Source organism: Geospiza fortis, unplaced genomic scaffold (genome assembly GCF_000277835.1).
Source record: "Geospiza fortis unplaced genomic scaffold, GeoFor_1.0 scaffold85, whole genome shotgun sequence".
Lineage (NCBI taxonomy): Eukaryota > Metazoa > Chordata > Aves > Passeriformes > Thraupidae > Geospiza > Geospiza fortis.
In genome coordinates, this window is record NW_005054358.1 from 1,483,182 (window position 1) to 1,502,325 (window position 19,144).

Below are 19,144 nucleotides of genomic sequence, written 5' to 3' on the forward strand. Positions count from 1 at the left end.
AGGGAAAGGTGCCAAGGTTACATTTAAAGGGAGGTGGAAACCTAAAGTAGATAACATTGTACTGACCAATAAGAAAAATTAAGGTGTGGATACTGGGAAGTGGACATTTAGGACAGGATATGGAGAAACACTTGAGGGGCTGACCCCTGGCCTTTGGCTGATCGCTCCATGTCCTGGACTGAAAGTTGTAGATGGAGGGGATGGGATGCTGAGTGATTGACAGAGAGCCAGGGTGGGGATTTGGGGATGATCTCAGCAAAGGAAAGGAATTATGCAGGTAGAGGGAGGGGATACAATTTGGGGTAAACCATTTGGGGAAAATGAGGAGATACAAAGACAAAACCATTATAAAAGATAAAAACACACTACAACAAGTTGTAACATTAAATTCCTGGTCTGCTGCCTGGGATGTGAGCTGCTGGCATCTTCCCATTGTCATAACTACGTAATGAGACTGATGCTGGAAAATACGACAGCTCAAGACATATTCCCAGCAGTCCTGTCCTGTTGGTGATTTGTACATAGCCCCCAGCTGGTGATACTTCCTGCCCTGCCCTTCCTCACCTCCTCCTGCTTGCAGTCATGTAAAGGTTTTCTTCCTGCCTGCAAAACGCTGCCCTTGTGGCTCTCTGTGAGTTGGGATATTTGCATTTATTGGTTTGGGTTGGAAGGGACCTCTGAAGCCCAGCTGGTCTAATCCCCTGCCATGGCCAGGGACACCTTCTCTACACCACCCAACCTGGCCTTGAATGTTTTTGTGTTATTGTTTTTTAACTTATGGGTGTTTCAGTAGATGTTAATGGCCATCAAGTCATTTTATTGCACAGCTTAAAATTCTGTGGAGATTTCCTTGGTGAGCGATGGGAAACCACTGCTGCAACTTTTAATGTATTTTCTTCCCCTGACTCATGAAATGGATTATTTGGATTTGTCAGACCATGCTCTGTTTGGTCCTTTACAGCAAGGAATTAAAACCTTGTATCAGCTGTAGGTTTCCAGTCATTATTTAGAAATCTGTTTTTATTTTTGTGGTCTGCTTATTACAAATAGTGACCTGGAAGTCAAGAGCACAAACCCCCTCTTGAATTAGAAACCTGCACCTTAAAATGTGGAATGAAAGTGTTGCTCACTGTGACGTTGACAGGCATTTTATCTTTTCCTCCATGTTTGTGTAGAGGGTTGTTAAAGTTTTAGTTCCATCAAGCTGGCAGCAGCCCAGTTTGTGAAGTCTCTCATTCCTTCCCTTTCACAAGCTGTGATGAGTAACTTTGTTTGATTCAAGTGTCAGGCTGTGCAGAAAAATGCAGGGATAATGAAGTTAGGAAGCTTTTCTTTTTTGGAAACCTAGATTTCTTTCTTTTTCAGACCACCAGTTGTGGTTGGTAGAGAATGCAGAGGATAAAGGCCAGTTTTGGTAGGTGCCAGTTTTGATGTTTAACCTGATCCTTGATGTGTTCCTTCTCTTTGCAGTCGATATTGAAGAAGACAGTGACAGTGACAGAAACTCCTTCAGCAGTTTTCCATTACAGTGCTGTGCAGGACTCCTGTAACAGCAAACACATTGATGCCATCGTGGAAGCAGCAAAGAAAGACTTCTCAGCCCTGATGAAACTTGATGTGAGTTATTGCAAGGGGAACTGGCCTTGCTTCTGCTTTTCATTTCCTTCTGCCAGGAACTGAAAAGTGGATTTGTCCCCTCTGTGTGCTGGATGGAGATGGGCTGGATGTTTTACTCAACAGCCTGTTGAAGTCATTAGAGGGGTTGAAATAAATTTGAATTATTCTGCCATTTCAACAGACCAGGCTGGAATGCAGAGGATGAATCTCCCCTCTCTGTGCAGTTAGCCCTGCAAGCAGCACATGTGCAATTCCTGCCCCTCATGACTGTGGGAAGTTATCTAAAGGTCCAGGTGATTGCTGAACCCATGAATCCTGGTGGCACTGCATCCCAGGGAGTTGTTTGGGTTTGGAATTGTCCCTGTGCTTTCCCAGGGGCACTGGCAGCATCTCCCAGCTGGGTCCTGTGCCCATGGCAGGGGCTGCGCCTGATCCCTGCTGAGCTCAGCCCCTTGGTTGTCAGGACCCAGGACATCCCTCTGTCTGTCCTGAGCAGCCAAGACCCTGCCAGGGATCTCAGAGACCCTGGCACAGAGCCCAAAACACGTGTGGGTTTGATTGTGACCCGTGGAGCAAATTACCAACCTTAGATGAAGATCTGCAAGCCATGACAAATTAAGTAGAATGCTAGTGAATTTATCACGGGGTGAAAAAGTAGATTTTGGGGTTTTTAGAATGGGGGTTCAGGGGGCAAGATGGAGGGAACTGGGCGTGTCCAGCCTTTCTCCTTCTTCTTCTTGGCCTCCATCTTCTGCTGTGATGGTGGCACTTTTGGATTGATTTAGAGTAGAAGCTCACTGTCTAACACAGGTGATAGGGATTGGAAAGTAATTGTAAACATTGTACATGTAGTTTTTAGTATAAAAAGATAACACTGCCCCAGGAGCAGGCAGAGTGCCTCTGACTGTCTTGCTGAGTGGATCTCTGCAGGACAGGAGAAAGAATTTTATAGATAAGGAACAATAAACAACCTTGAGACTGAGAAATGAAGAGCTCTGACTCCTTCTTCAAGTGCCAGGCTGGGAAAAAGAGACTTTTTAACTCTTCTTGGGGTCACTCTGACAAGCTAGAGGCCCAGACACTTAGTGGTATAAGAAGGATTGAAAATTGTTTTCATCATTCCAGCTGCATTTCATTACAGAGGTGTGTCTGTTCATGTGCATAATCAGACAGTTTGGGAAAGCTCAGCATCTGTCTCAGTCAGCCACAGACATCCCTGGTTTGCTCCAGCCTGTTCTGCAATAATTCCAGTCTGCTGCTGCTGCCAGGGGCTGGGCACAGCTGCTGCACCTCCCGCTGCCTTCAGAGCTGTCAGCAAACAGCACCAGCTAGAATTGAAAAAATTTTACTTCTAGATTTTAGCATTCCTTCCTGACTTCCAAAATTATTCCCCCTGAAGCTTCAAAATCCCTGTCAGGGTCTTGCAGCTCCCAGTTGTGAGGCTGGAGGTGTCTGTTCCACATCCTCACTGGTCTGAGATCTCTCAGGCTGCAGGAGCCTTACCTGTCTCATTATGTTCATTTTCAGGTTTTTTCAGGCATTTATATCCTCATGAAAGGCTGCAGACTATTTTAGAATAAATTATTGTTGCAGAAGGAGTAAAGTACGACTTCATCTGTTCTGTTCTTGATCCAACTACCAGATCATAAGCAAAAATGCCAAGATTACTGAAGCTCCTGATTACAGCACTTTTCTTTTAGTCTAGAATAAATTTCTCAGTAATTACCAAGTAGCAATTCAGAGATAAAGTTGATTTCAACAGTGTCCTTAAAATGCAGCTCCTAATAGGCAGAGTTTGTAACATAAAGATCTTAATTCTGGTGAAATAAAGTAGGATTTTCAAGCACCTTAGTTTTTCACAAGCAAATTAGAAGCTGGTGGGATGTGGCCAAATGTCAGAAATTGAAAGCTCAATTTTTTTTCCATGTAGTAATAGAAAAGTTGATTCTTCTACAGGCAATGCAAGAATCATCTTAAATAATCTGTGTACAAAGTATTTGTGTTCAATGCTGCTCTGCTTACATGAAAGAAAATGAATTCTTGTAAGGTCTTCTCTTAAAAAATGAGATGGAAGCATTTTAAATTGTCATTTTTCAGAGCAGCCAATCAGAGTGAATAAAATTGAGATGTTTTGATGACAGATGGTAGCTTTGGGGTTTTTTTGGTTGTGTTGTTGGGTTTTTTTTATATGACAGAGAAAGAGGATAAATGTCTCTAGAAAGAGAGGCATTATTTCAAATAGCCTTTAGGTATCTGACTTCAGAATTAAAATTTTCTTTTTTTTCTTTTGTTTTAAGTAACTTAAATTCCTTGGATCTCTGTCATGAATGGTTTTCAATCTCCTACAGTTTTTGTGTGTTTTCAGCTTTATCTATGATGAGGAGGGATAAGCAGTGTTGCAGGGCATCTCTTCTTTGTGAGTTACAAGGGAATTTCCTTTGACAAAAATATTATTTGTCCCACTTAATTATTGCTGTATTTTAATTGTTTATAACTGGTTTGTGTTTTCACTTCCTACCGTAAACCCCTGCTAATTTGTTACTCAGCAATCACCTCTGTTGCTTCTTCAATTTGCTATTGTAACCAACTTTGTTGAGTCTCCTGCTGCAATCATTTATCACAGTCCTGCAAAGGAAGAAACTTGCTGGGAAATGGAGCTCTTTGGGGTAATTATTTCCCTTCTTTTCCCTAAAAGCTCCTGGCTGGGGGGCTCAGTGCAGGTTTTAGCCTAAACCCTGTAGCTGTGCAGTGCTGAATTTGGGTTTGCTGGTCTCACCCATTAGAGAGAGAGACAGGATGGATTTCATTTGTCATTTCTTTTCTGGCTTCGTGGGGCAGTGATTGCCCAGCAAAGGAGGATTCCAAGGTCTGCCTGAGGTCACTCAGTCCCTCCCATGCCTGAGGCACAATCAGATACTGCTAAGTCATTTCTGGCAGGTTTTTGGCTGAGCTGCTCTTAAAGATCTCCAATGCTGAGGCTCTCACAGCTCTGAGTACAATCTATCCCAGTACTTAAGTAGTCTTAGACATGCAGAAAATCTTGGCAGCAATTTTTTTTTGAGCTGATGCAGCCTGAAAATGCTCTTGATAAGTAGAGCTCATGGGGGAGCCTGAATTCCCCTGCTGAGAGGCACTTTCAGAGTTACAACTTTGGCTTTGAGAATAGATAATGCTATACAACCATAAATGTCTAAATATAGAAAAAACATTATAGAAATTAGTCGAGTTGCTATTGCTGAACTGAAATATTTTGACAGGTGCTTGTCAGGTTCTCTGCATTGGATATGTTCCCATGAAACAGATTGGCTTTAATAAAACTATTTTTGATGAAAATATGTTCTTTTTATCAGCAGTAGGTGTAAAGAATAATTGTGATTATTTCACTTGCACTGTTTCTTTTCACCCCAAAATAGAAAAATTCCAGCCTGGCAGAACAATTACACTGGTGGAGTGTTTACATCTCTGCTGTGCTGGTTTCCTGCTGGAATGGAGTTGATGACTGGGGTCACATTGTGCTCTGCTCTTATGCTCAATTGGTTCTTCTGTGAGTGCAGCTTTTAGTGCTTCTGCCTCTGAGGCAGAGCCAAGCACTCAGGGAGCCTGTGGGAGCCAGGACTGAGCTGCCTCTCTCCAGCCTGACCTGGGCACTCATAACTGAGCCTTGTTTTCTGCCCCAGCCCCTTCAGGGTGCTGATAAAATGTTGAATTTCTGAAGATTTATAAGAAGGCTGGAGAGGGACTGAGGGCATGGAGTGACAGGACAAGGAGGAATGGCTTTAAGCTGAAGGAGGGCAGGCTGACATTAAATATTAGGAAGGAATTCTTTGAAGCATGGTGAGACCCTGGCACAGGGTGCCCAGAGCAGCTGTGGCTGCCCCTGGATCCCTGGAAATGTCCCAGGCCAGGCTGGACATTGGGGGTTGGAGCAGCCTGGGGCAGTGGAAAGTGTCCCTGCCTGGACTGGATGAGCTTTAAGGTCTCTTTGAAACCAAACCAGTCTGTGACTGTGTGATTTGCTGGTTTGAGTGGAAGTTATGCCAAAGCAAAGGTGGCCTGAAGCATTAGGGTTTGATCCTGACTACACACAGGACCCCAAATTGTGTGGGCAATTCTTTGAGATGGAAAGAAAACTCTCTCCTGTTTGGGTGTCTGTTATGCACTCAGGATTGTAATATTGAAAGCAATGTTTGGAAATTTTACGCTCAGCCAGCTCATCTCCTTGACATTGCAAGGGATTGGGGTCCGGACTGAGGGTGGCTTTTGGGAAGATCCTTTCCTCACATGTGCTTTTCAGCTGGGAGAGAAATTCCCACTTTTGTGTGCCTGAGTCCGGGAGTTGATGAGCTTGGGGGAGCTTTTGTTGGACAGTGTGTGTGAAAATGTGCTCTGCAGGTAGAGCACAGCTGAGCTGTGTGCCCAGGGCTGGCCTGGGACAGAGCCAGTGCTGGATTATCCTGTGCTGGTACTCCATGATACAGAGAATCTCCTCTAGCTTCACCTTCCTTTGAAAGTAACTTGATGTTTCATGGTTTTCATGCCAGCTGATACAGATCTCTTTTCATTAAAGACCCTTAAAGAGTCTGGGGGGGAAATTGATGAATAGAAAATCCTTAAGAATCCAAGTGTGATCAATTCAAATGGATCAATTAAATCACACCTTAATGAATCAATTAAATCATACCTTTTTTTCTCTTCTGGAAGAAATATTGGGTGGGTAGAGAATTGTAAAAATAGATGTCATATTTTAAAGAGATTCAAGTACTTGTACGTGGTCTTAACTGTTATTCTTACTTTGTTTGGGTAGTTCCTCACATTCTGGGACCTTTACCTGTGCACAGAGCAGTAAATTGTACCTCCACCCCTTTCTTCTCCAGAATCCTGCCTTGCTGAATGGCAAAGTGACACTGCACCAGGTCACTGCTGGCACTGTGCTGTCCAGGCAGGGAGATCAGGTGAGTCTGGCTCACTCTGTGCTCACTCTGTGTTTATACACATCCATGGCAATAAAACACTCCCACCTGTCCCCTCCCAAGCCACCTCTTCTGGAGGTGAAGCCCCCCAGCTCTGGGCCTTCCCGCTCACAGGACTGGGCTGCAGCACAGCCAGGGTGGGACTCTGGGTGTTGTCAGCTCTGATGGATCTCATGGGAAGCTGTGGGGTCATCCTTCATCCTTCCTCAGAGCTGTGGGGACTGGGAAGCCTTCTCTCACACCTGCACTTTGGGCTTTTATGATGCCACTCAGTGGCAGTAAAGCCCTCATAGAAAACCAATCCAGCATTATTTGTTGTTAGCAGAGTGTGTTTAGGATATAACAAGCTTCATTTATAATAATCCTGTGTAAATAGAGGAGCTTAAGCAAAGCAGATGATGGGCAGCTCCAGTTGCACTGCTGGGCTCTGCTCTGCTGACCTGCCATGCCCCTCATCCTGCAGCTGTGATTCCCCACTATCTCCTCCTCTCCCAGTTCTGTTGTTATTCCTTGATATCTCAAGATGCAGCCTTCATTCTTCATAACCACCCAAAGAGAAATGCATTTTTCAATATTGTGCCTGCTTAGTTTTAAATATTCATACCCTGCTTTTAATAATTCACTATTGTATCTTATTTTACCACCTAATTGTTCAAAAGCTATGGGGGAGCTTTCTGGGAAACAGATTGGTCATGATAGCTCTGTCACTGGGATAATTGCTTTTCAAATCTGGGGGGGGGATTTTTATTGAGCTCTTTTTTTATTTTGTTTTATTTTTCTCTCCCGTTTGCTCCAGGATGTCAATGTTTGCTTTGTGGTCTCTGGGATGCTCCATGTGTACCAGAGGAAGATTGACTCTGAGGAGGACACCTGCCTCTTCATCACCCACCCTGGGGAGCTGGTGGGCCAGCTCGCTGTGCTCACTGGGGAGCCCCTCATCTTCACCATCAAGGCCAACAGAGACTGCAGCTTCCTCTCCATCTCCAAGTCCCATTTCTATGAGTGAGTTCTGCCACTCAAACATACATGGATCTGGGGTTTTTTAAGTATTTTTTAGAATTTTTATTACTTTTTTGAACAAAGGACCAGCGGAGCGACTGTCCCCCTGTGCTGGGTGCTTATGGGGGGGGGGCACTCATCAAATCCTGGGGTTGATTTTGGACCACTCAGTGCAAGAAGGACATGGAGGGGCTGGAGCCCCAGGAGAGGCTGAGGGAGCTGGGAAGGGGCTCAGCCTGGAGAAAAGGAGGCACAGGAGGGATCTTGTGGCTCTGCACAGCTCCTGACAGGAGGGGACAGCCGGGGGAGTCAGGCTCTGCTCCAGGGAACAGGGACAGGAGCAGAGGGAATGACCAGGGGAGGTTCAAGTTGGATTTTTGGGAAAATTTATTCACTGGAAGAGTGGTTGGACATCTGAACAGGCTGCTCTGGCAGTGTGGAGTCACTGTCCCTGGAGGTGTTCAAAAAACCTGTGAACACCCAAGATGTGGCACTTTGTGATAAGGTTTAGTGGGCCTGGAGGTATTCAGTTAAAGCTTGGACCTGATGACCTTGGAGGTCTTTTCCCATGATTTTAATCCCAGTGTTGGATGTTTGTGCTGCTGCAGGTGCATCCCACAGCAAGCCATGTTTTTATGGGGTGGGTTCAGGTGTGTGGGTGAGCTGTGGTCCCTCTGTCCAGGTGGTTTAACTCCAGCAAGGAGCAATTCAGGGAACATGACAATATTAAATGGCTTAGAAAAAATCTTTGTTCAAGGCCTATAGAGCACTTAACCCAGTGGGGTGGGAATTATGGCCCAAGTTTCATATACTTCATAATTCAAATAAAAAAGTCTGCCCAGAGCCTGCACTTTGCTTGGTTAATTGCTGCTTTGCCAGGCCCTTTGTCTTGGATTAATTATTCCTTTTTGCTGGAAAACCTCCCCAGTTCTGTTCCCAGACAGAGCCAGGGAATTGAGTGTGTTATGAGTGATTGTTGTGGGTGTAACTGTGGGGTTTTAATGCTCACTAATAGAACAGGTTAAAGAATAATTCCCCTGTGCAAGACAGGTTCCTTCCTGGAGCTTGGAAGTAGCACCTGCCTTGGGACTTAATGCTTAAAGGGGAATACAGGTAATTAAAAATGCAGTATGATGGCTGTGGTTAGCCTTGTTGCCAATAATAATGATTAATGCCCTTGATTTATTCTGTGATCTTGTCATTTAGACTTAGAATTAGTTCACACACATCATTTGTGTCTAATGCACGATTTCCTTTCCTAATCTCCTTTTCCAGCTTCTGGAACGTTCCATGAGTCCTGAGTTGCACAGAGCACTTCTGGAGAGTGGTTGTGTTTGTTGGCCCCTGTGATGTCCATCTCTGCACAACTTCTCCTTTCTAAACAATTGTTGTTGTTTGTATTCCTGACTAGCTCTACCCCAGCATCCTCATTGTGGGATTTTGGTTTTCCCACCCCAGGCAGAGGCTGTGTGGCTGTGGAGCTGAACCTGCTGTGCTCAGCAGGTGCTTGTTGATGAGCTGTGTTTTTCCCTGGCTCTGAGGTGGTTGTCAATTCTTTGGCCTAATTTCTGAGAGATGCTTCCCACTTGTGCCATTCCATGTGGTTCCAGGCTATTTCTCCTAAACAGCCACTTTTTCTCTCTGTCTTTTCCTGCTGTTGTTTTCCTGCTTGTTTCTGGCTTCAAATTTCATTATGTTGTCTCAGCCAGCCAGGCAGATTCCACCTATTCCTCTTTTTTTTTTTTCCTTGTTTTTTTTTTGCTACTCAGGGCTGGATTCTCTCTCATTTACTGAAGCTCATTTTCCTGAGATTTCTTTTCCCTCTCAAGGACTGAATTACCTCCTGTTAATTCCAGCTTACCTTTCTGCTCCCATTAACCCCTTACCAGTCAGAGATCAGGACCCATCAGTGTATCACCTCATCATTATTTTTGGGTCCTTTCCAAATCTTTCTTTTTCTCCTTTAAAGTCTATTATCTGTTCTCTCCATTTTACAAGCTCTGTGATATTCCAGCATTTCATCTTCACAATTTGTCCTGAAGCCCAGGCTTTGTGGCACTTCTGGGCCCATATTTAAAAGTGGCATTGGAGAAGGGCTTTGAAAAGCATCAGATTTCTTCTATTGGTTCATTTTTGCTTTGAATTCCATGAGAAAGAAAAACTTGTTAATAAAATAGGATGTAGTTCTTTTTTGCCATTTTAATGTAAATTCTATGTTCATAGTTCCACAATGTTCAGCTTTCTCCTTTGCCTGGAATCTCAGAGGAATTATTTTTGTCTTAATTTGTTCATTTTTCTCTTAGCTTACAGACTAGGTGAAATTTGACAAGAACTCCTGTTATTCTCCAAAATTTCATTCTTCTTTACCTGTCAGATGTGTTTCCTCTTTTCCTCTCTGCTGCCCTTTAACACTCTGTGTTTTTTCTCAATAATTAATGAGAGGGTGAAGCAGAAAGTGGTCAGTGGCTGTCACGAGGCAAAGAGCGCAGCAATGGAAGGAGCTCGGGGTGGAGAATTGAGTGTTGGATTAAATCCTTCCCATGAAACTCCAGGGCAGGAGCCTTTTTTGTGCTGCTGGCTGTAGGTGCAGAGTGCAGGCCCAGGGCTGGCACAGGCTGGTGCTGTGCTGAATGCAGAGCTGATTCCATGGGATGTGCCTGCAGTGCTCTCAGTGTGCAGCTCCTGGAAAACAGGAATCAAGTTGTCACCAGGATCTCCTGGGGGAATAAATTCAGGATCTGTGCTACCAGTGGCTCTCTTACATTTTCTGCTTCTGTAAATTTCACACTTTGGAGGTTTAATCATATGCACTTGCCAGAGAAGCAGGAAAGCTTTGATTTTTATTTGGTCTTGCCAGCTAAGCTGAAAATCCCATCACAGCCACATCCCCAAGAATATCTGCAGAAGCTCCAGACTTTCACAGAAACTACTTAGGCCTTATTGTTACACTTGGTGAGCTTTCTAGTAAAGAATCCTCAAAGTCCCTTCAGAAACCTCTGTAGTGCAGAGCTTTGGATTTTAATTTTTCCAGTACCAGGCATGTGCCAAACAGAAGAGCAGGGATGTGAATGCCCACGTGAGAGGAAGGAAACTGGGCTGATAATGGGGGGAAAAAAACCTCTTTTCTCTTCTCCTGCATAAGGGTGGGTGTCACCTTCCGTGTTAATTCTCATGTAGAAGCTGCATGGAACTGAGGGACATGAGAGAACTCCAGGTGGAAATAAAAGAAGCCTGTTAGTTTGCATTTTGGATGCATTAAGTATTAAGAGATATATTATGAGGGAGGAAAAGAGTAAATGGCTTTTATTGATGACAGCAGACAGCCTGTGTGGGAAGAGACTTTGAGGGTTAAATAAGCATGTGGAGTAAAACCAATGAGCTAAACCATCCAGGATTTTTTAGGGGCTTTATTTAACTTTTGAATCTGCTGAGAAGGGGGGTAGGACTGGGTGTTTTCCATGTGTCTGTTGGTGTCTTGGTCAGGATGGTGGGATGGCATGGAAAAATCAGGGCCAGAGAAGAGAAAAGCTGTCCTGCTTTTTGGTAATGGTGTTTGCTGCTGGATCTTTAAGTGTTGTAAATGTAAGAGCCAGTGTTCAGTTTAATTTACCATGTAGACATTCAAGTGCAGGAATGTGAGTGGGGTGAGTTCAACATTAAATAGGGATATGTGCCTGTGGATCTCTGTTCTTTCAATTCCAGGGCTTTTGACTGAAATTTTAGGCTTCATTATTGCAGAAGTAGTAACTGGAGCTCTGGGTGAGGAGAGCAGTACCCATGGGAAGCTCCCTGTGTGCTGCACTGTCCCACAGTCCCTGCAGCTCTGGGGCTCTGGCTGCAGCAGTGGCACCAGTGAGGAAGAGTCCTGGTGTTGGAGAGACTCCAGGGCAGGTTCTGAGCCCCATCCAGGCAGTGCAGAGCTCCTGGGGAGTCTGCTTTTGTTGTCACAGTCTTGGACTGTGGATCTCTGCTTGGGCTTTCTGTGATTCTGCAGGGCTGCAGTGGTCCACAGGAGCTGTAATCCAGTTAGGGAACAAGGAGTGGCAGTGCTCCTTCCACACCTTTCTCTCTCCCTCAGTTGTTTAGGGGTGAGGTTAGATACACAGCTGATGTGATTTGTGCTCAGAGAGAGCACAGAAAGGAGATTTTCTTACCAATCTGGCACCTTCCTTGTGAAGGGAACATGGATGCAGAAAACCCAACAAGGAACCTCAGGAGGTTTCAGGTGAAGGATGAAGTAGTCTTCAGTCTAAAAAGAAGGAGAAATTAGACATTCTTGACATTCCTGCAGCTGGAGCAGCCCTGGAGAGGGAGCTGGGGGTGCTGGGGGTGAGAGCTGGAGCTGCCCCAGCCCTGAGCCCTGGGCTGAGCCAGCGTGGGCAGCAGGGCAGGGGGATTGTGCCCCTGTGCCCTGGGCTCAGGTGAGACCCCACCTGCAGAGCTGCCCCAGCCCTGGCCCAGCACAGGGAGGAGCTGGAGCTGCTGCAGAGATCCAGAGGAGGCTCCAGGGGGATCAGAGGATGGGGCAGCTCTGCTGGGAGGAGAGGCTGGCACAGCTGGGATTGTTCACCTGGACAGGAGAAGCTTTGGGGGGACCTCAGTGTGGCCTTGCAGGGCCTGGAGGGGCTGGCAAGAAACATGGAGAGACAATTTACAGAGGTCTGGAGTGCCAGGACACAGGGAATGGCTTCCACTGCCAGAGGGCAGGGATGGATGGGATATTGGGAATTGGGAATTGTTCCCTGTGAGGGTGGGCAGGCCCTGGCACAGGGTGCCCAGAGCAGCTGTGGCTGCCCCTGGATCCCTGGCAGTGCCCAAGGCCAGGCTGGACACTGGGGCTTGGAGGATCCTGCTTGTCCATGAGCAGGTTTCATGCAGCTCCCTCACCTTTCTGTGTGCACTTCTCATGCTGGGGCTGCAGACACAAATCGGCTTCTTTGTGAGATGTTATTTCTTTTTTGTGAAATAATTATTTCTTAGCAGTCTGCCCTTGATTCTGCACAGGGAAGACAAGCTGCCCTACCAGGCAGAACAGCCTGACATGTGTGTGATCCATTCACTCCTGGGAGTGCTTCAGGAGGTATTTGAGTGCTCACTCCCACAGTGACAGGGTGAAGTAAGCCTCAGTCTAAAAAGAAGTAGAAATTAGACATTCCTGAGCAATTCCCAGGTGTCTGTGAGAGTGATTTTTGCTAGGCCTCACAGTCACTGTGGAGTTTGAGGTTGTCCTGGCGCAACCTTTTCAGTTTGAGGAACATACTGAATTACATGGTGTCTTTATTATTAGAGACTTTTAAGCATGACTAAAAACATTCAGTGTGAAGATGGGGAGCTTTAATAGAAGATATTTCAGCTCTTTGTGGTCTTTGCAAGAGGAAAAAGGGAATATTTGAAATGCAGAGCAGGTGTTTTATTTTTAAGCACCTCAGACTTTACATATAAAAAGATTCTGATGTGATATGTGGGGGAAACTGAGCACGAGCAAGAGACTGAGATGGGCAGAGCAGCAGGGAGGGAAGATGCTGAGGACAGGATGAACATTTCCCTGAGTCTGTGAGGGGAAAATGAGGAGGGTGGCTCATACACAAGAGCTCACATGGCTTCTGTCCATCCTGCTGCACTGGGAGAGGGAATTGGGGCAGACAGCAGGACTGGCATCCTGCTCCTAGGACAGTGAGTGCCATTTCATTCGGGCTGAGTTGAAGCTGGGCAGCCCCTGTTTGGTCAGAGTGCCTGGTGAGAGTGGTGGTGGCAGGGCTGGCAATTCCTGCCCAGCTGCACTGGGATGTGGTGCCTGTGGGCAGCTGTTCCTGTTGTGGGGAGGTTCAGTAACTCTTTGGTTTTTTCCTCAGGATCATGAGGGAGCAGCCCAGTGTGGTGCTGGGGGTGGCCCACAGTGTTGTGAAGAGAATGTCCCCCTTTGTCAGGCAGATTGACTTCGCCCTGGACTGGATGGAGGTGGAGGCTGGACGAGCTGTTTACAGGTGAGATGTGGACAAAATTGTGTGTTTGTTGGAATTCTCCTACTTCATGAGCTGTGCTCCCTTGGGGATGTGTAAATTGAGGACCTCAGGCTGTATTTATCAACTATTCCATTTGGCTTATTTGTTTGCCTATTTTGAGATTATTTTCTTTCTGCAGTACCTTCAACATTGCTTCAATCTCTTGTCTCTACATGTTGCTAAATTACTTTATACAATTCCTCATATTTTCTGTTGTTTTGGCAAGCTTTTTAAGTGATGTAATTGATTAAGACACAGTTCCATGTTCTGGTGGTGGTTTCTGCATTGTTGAGGGCATGAAGATCTATTGCTCAGAGGTTTTCAGCCTTTGTGAAACAAACAGCAAAACTCAAAGGTAATTCAGTTAGGCTTATTCAGCAGTAAATTGAAAATAGGAATTTTGTGTTTAAGGGGCAAAAGGTACCTTGGGAAAACTTAGTTTTACGGATATGTACTAGGATGCAATTGAGCTATTATGTGGTTGCTGCAGTGGTGGGAGAGTAACAGTCTAATTAGAATATGATCTGTATAATTGTAATTTTCACAACCATACCTGAAGCACCAATGCCAATGGAAGTTTTGGATTACTCTGTACATCAAAACACTCCTGGCTGTCAATATCTTGTTAAAATCTTCTGAAATTCCTTGCATTTGTTTTAACTCCACCACCAGAAGTGTGACATTCCCAGCAGCACTCCTAATTGTTCTTGGTAGACAAAGATGTTGGCACCAAATCTGGAGCCACTTGTGGCTCTTGCTCTTTGACCTGCAGAATTCCTCTGCACATCCACATTGACCTTGCAGTGGGAATGAGCTCCTGAGTAGCCAACAATGAACCTGTGGTGTCCCCTGGGGCCTGCTCACCCTCTGGTCATCCCCTGCCAGCCCTAGCATGGAACCCTACACTGGCCGGGGTTGGAAAGGACCTTAAAGCTCATCCAGGGACACCTCCCACTGTCCCAGGCTGCTCCCAGCCCTGCCCAGCCTGGCCTTGGGCACTGCCAGGGATCCAGGGGCAGCCCCAGCTGCTCTGGGCACCCTGTGCCAGGGCCTGCCCACCCTGCCAGGGAACAATCCCTTCCCAATATCCCATCTAACCCTACTCTCTTTCAGTTTGAAGCCATTCCTCCTTGTCCTGTCACTCCTTATCTCAGGTCCCTGTGCACAGCCTATGCATTTACACATTAAACCCATTTCCAGTCACCTTCTAACAAGTTCCTGCTTCGTTTCTCATTTGCTCATTAAATATCAATTAAACACTTTCCTACATCTTCCATGCCCAGGCAGAGAAAAACCACCAACTTATCCAAAACCTCCAGATGCATTTGCTGAGCAGGGACTCTTCCTTTATCAAACAGGATGACCCCTGTCCAGGGAGAGATGATGCACCTGACTCCATCTTATCAGAAGGCTAATTAATTACTTTATTATACTATATTATTCTATATTATATTGCACTATATTACATTACATCTAAACTGAATCTGCCAAGCACTCCACTGCACACCACTGCACAGAGTCCTGTGACTGGCAGCCCACAGTCCCGACACACACATGGCCCTTGTCTTGGCAAATTTGGGAGAAAACCTCCAAAGGGGGCTCTTTCAGAAAGCAAACCCACATGGCTTCTCCCCCCAAACAGTTTGGGAAGGATTCCTTGGAGAGAAGTGGAAAGAACCTGTTTATTTAACAGGCACAGCACCTCCAGCACACAAAAGGAACAATACCAGATGACACCACTCTGAAAAAGATGACAAATTCAGAAAGTCTCTCTTGGGGGTGGTCGCTCTGTTATCAGTCCCTCCTGTGCTGGGGCAGCTGCTGCAGCCACAAGGTGCAAACTCTCGGTGTTCCCAGGTCCCAGTCCGGAGCAGGTTTGAGTGATTCCAAAAAAGGGAAAGGAGAAACAGTCCAGGAAGAAATTTGGACTGCTTAGCTAAACTAACTAATGAGCAGAAACAAAAAGCAAGAGCAAAGCAGGAGCAAAGCAGAAGCAAAAAGCAAAAGCAGCACCATGTACTGCCCTGTCTGTGTGTCCCACCAGCCCTGGGGGAGCGGCTGACAGCAAAACCAAAACAAACCATTCGCTCTTCAGAGCTGGTCTTGAAGGCACAGAACATAATATCCAGCATAAACAGAACACATTGATGGGGATACAAGCATCATAACTTCACCATAGGACAGCCCTGATAGGCCAAGGAACCAAAACACCCTCACTCTGGGTAAACAGTCTCCATATTGCATTCAACTTTGGCACAACACAGGCACAGCAAATAAGTTAAGAATTGTTTTCCCTTTCGCTGAGGTTCAGAGAATGTGAAACCCAGAAATTTTCTTGGGAAGAATTGTAATTTTCTCTGTGAAGAGAAATGTGGTGCCATTCCTTGGTGCTGGTTGTTGGTTGTTCTCCCTGCAGGCAGGGGGACAAATGTGACTGTGCCATTCCTTGATGCTGGTTCTCCCTGCAGGCAGGGAGATGTTGGGGAAGATGAAACAGGAAAGCCTTATAAATATGATAGCCTGGCAAAAGATTTTGAGAATATAGAAACTATAAGAGACATTGAAATGAAAGCAAGCTTTGAGATCCCTTAGTTACTGAACAACTGGAAAATAATGGTGTGGCCAGCTGAAGGTGATCCCCTTTTGATGGAACAACACCCTCTGCTGGCAGACAGGCCCAAGGGTCAGAGCAGACCCTGCTAGCTTGGCAGGAGGGGCCCAAAGAGGAGTTTTTAGGGTTTAAAATGTAGCACAGTATGGCAATGTAATGATTCTTATAGGCTGTATGGAAATGCTGTAGGATTTGTATCTTGTACTGGATTGGTTAGGGAGGATCAGAATATTCAGCACAGAAGAAGATTTATTGTATTGTAACGGGAACCTCGCTCTCTTACGCTTTTGCTCTCTTACCCTCTTACTCTCTTACCCTCTCATCCTCTCTCCCCCTCTCTTCTCTCAGCCTGCTCTGAGCTGTGGCTGGCAGCTCCCAGCAGGGCCCTGCACCCAGGCCCTTTGCAATAAACCCCAAGTTCCAGACCTGGCTCAGAGATCTCTCGTCTCTGTCTGTCCCGACCATCCTACCCCCCGACGCTCCTACAGGGAGACAAGTCAGACTGTGCCATCCCTTGATGCTGTTGTTGTTCAGACTGTGCCACCCCTTGGTGCTTGTTGTTGTTCAGACTGTGCCTCCCTTGATGCTGTTGTTGTTGCTCTCCCTGCAGGCAGGGGGACAAGTCCGACTGCACGTACATCGTGCTGAACGGCCGCCTGCGCTCCGTGCTGCGCATGGACGACGGCAAGAAGCACCTGACCGGGGAGTACGGCCGGGGGGACCTCATCGGAGTGGTGAGAGGGGCCTGTCCCTGGGAAAGGGGCTTTGCTCCATGCCAAACACACTCAGTCCTGCTCCCATCCCCTGGGCAGCTTTAGGACTTCCAAAGTTGAAAATACAGGACATTTCTTTCAGCCTGGCAAGTTTTTATAGCGGTTGGCGAATGGGGTTGAAAAGAAAGATAAACCCAAAAAAGGTTGTGTCCTGCCCAGTGCTCCTCTGTGCCATGGGTTACTTTCCTCCCCTTTCCTATTCCAGCCTGTTAAATTAGGGCTGGAATAATTGCAGGAATGTGCACTAACTGGGGATTTGAATAAATTCAGTGCCATAGGAGGAGTCAGTTTGGATGAGCCCCGCCCTGGAAGTGTCTGGTCCACCCTCTCAGAGTTAGCAGAGCTGACTTCAGAGCTTTGTCAGATTTTTCAGGGAGTGTGTAATTATTATAGCTATTAAAGCAACTGTTCATTTCAAAATTGTAGTATTTATCCCTATTTAATTTCTCTCTTATGTTCGTTTTTTGTTTCTCAGACCTAGTTTTGTTTCTCAGACCTAACACCAGAAATAGGAGTCATAAATATGCGTGGCTTGTTTGATTTTTATATTTAAAATCAGAAGATTTCTGAAGTTCTGAGCTTGTTGTTCAGGCCCTTTTCTGCTTTCTGAGCTGAAAACTAAGCACTGAAAATGTATCTGTTTATAGGCAGAATTAGCATAGCTCTGCAGCCGTGTGAATTGGGATTAGTTCTATGGGAAGAAATTCCTTTTTATAGGAATGAAGGGGAAGCAGGAGTCTGAGGCTCCTCTTAGAGAGCTGATCCAAAATTTTGTCTCTGGGGTCCATGAGGCAGTTCTGGTGGTGCTCCCAGCAGAGGCAGGGCTGGGCTGGGCTGCTGCTTGCCCCATATTTGATATTTCCACATGCACAGGGTTTAGGGATCTCTTCCCACACTCAGTGGGATTGTGTTTGGAGAAGCAGGCCCATGCTGGAATGTGCTTCTAACACAAATTTTATTTGTTTTTTTCCTTTCTTTGGGATACTTCATTAAAGGTAAAATGACGTGGTTTGACAGGAACTAAAGCTGACATCTTTTGTGACTAATCACAGTGGTGTGAAGCCTTTTGGGGTGTGAAGAAGGGATTGTCAGTGTCACATCCAGGCATTTTCCTGCTTTCCTCTGCCTGTGGTGTTCTGCAGCTTTTCACTGTCAAGCTCCTGGAGTTTTGCAGAGTTCCCAGGTTAAAAACAGACCTGTTCTACTTTCTGAGAGCAGTTTTGAGTGACAGGGCAGCATATGGTGCTCAGAGGGTGGGCAGGCCCTGGCACAGGGTGCCCAGAGAAGCTGTGGCTGCTCCTGCATCCCTGGAAGTGTCCCAGGCCAGGTTGGATGGAGCACCCTGGGACAATGGAAGGTGTCCCTGCCCATGGCAGGGGTGGCACTGGATGGGCTTTCAGGTCCTTTCCCACCCAAGCTTTTTTACAATTCAGTGTTTCTATGAAATGGCCTAAATTCCACCTTTCTGTGCAGGTTTTCCCAGGCTGGCCCAGCTGTTTCTCTGGGCAGGAAGGAGGAGGGTTGGTGGAAGGACTGGGCTGTGTTTGCTGTAGCAGGGCCTTGTTTGCTGTGAGTGCCCAGGCAGGGGTGCAGAAATACCCGTGCAGTTTGTGCCTAAAGCACAAGTCCCTGTTTTGCATCCACACTGTGACATGAATCACGTTGGAGACTTCAGTGACTCTGTGGACGTTGTCATCTCCTTCCTGCCCACAGCTCCCAGCCCCACTGACTCACTCTGCCATTTGCTGGAAGTGTCTCCATGCTCTGGCTGCCTTTTGCAAACATGGGGGAGGATCTGTGAAGAATGCCAGCATTATTTCAGAGGGCATTAGCAAAGCGATATTTTTGCTTTTAAAAGTTTTGTTTATCCCCTTCTGCGGAATCTGTTATAAACCTTTAAAAACCTGCTGAAGGGTTGGGGTTTTTTTTCCCTGACATTAACATAATTGGGGTTTTGGGTGCTTGCAGGGAATGAAAGCAGCAGTTGGTGTTGGTAATTGATTTTTTGGTGAACTGGTGGCTTTGATCCTCACTGAAGCCTCTGAGACCCTCCCGTGTCACCCCTAATTGTGGGCACTAAGCAAACAGAGAATCTTGTAGTCAATGGCTTTTTGTTTACTGCCTCTGTGTCAGAACTTTAAAATGCCACGTGTCATTTGCATAGGAGAAAAG

General features: G+C 46.1%; 1 protein-coding gene across 2 annotated transcripts in view; it reads left to right on the top strand.

Annotated features, from left to right (window-relative positions):
- The window catches only part of PNPLA7 (patatin like phospholipase domain containing 7), a 133,443-nt gene that overhangs the window by 25,993 nt on the left and 88,306 nt on the right, over window positions 1–19,144 (top strand). For both annotated transcript variants that reach the window (XM_031059253.1, XM_031059255.1), the window contains exons 14-18: window positions 1,471–1,617; window positions 6,492–6,569; window positions 7,384–7,589; window positions 13,439–13,570; window positions 16,810–16,933. In XM_031059253.1, coding sequence (XP_030915113.1) covers window positions 1,471–1,617; window positions 6,492–6,569; window positions 7,384–7,589; window positions 13,439–13,570; window positions 16,810–16,933 — 687 coding nt within the window. The remainder of the gene's footprint in view (window positions 1–1,470; window positions 1,618–6,491; window positions 6,570–7,383; window positions 7,590–13,438; window positions 13,571–16,809; window positions 16,934–19,144) is intronic.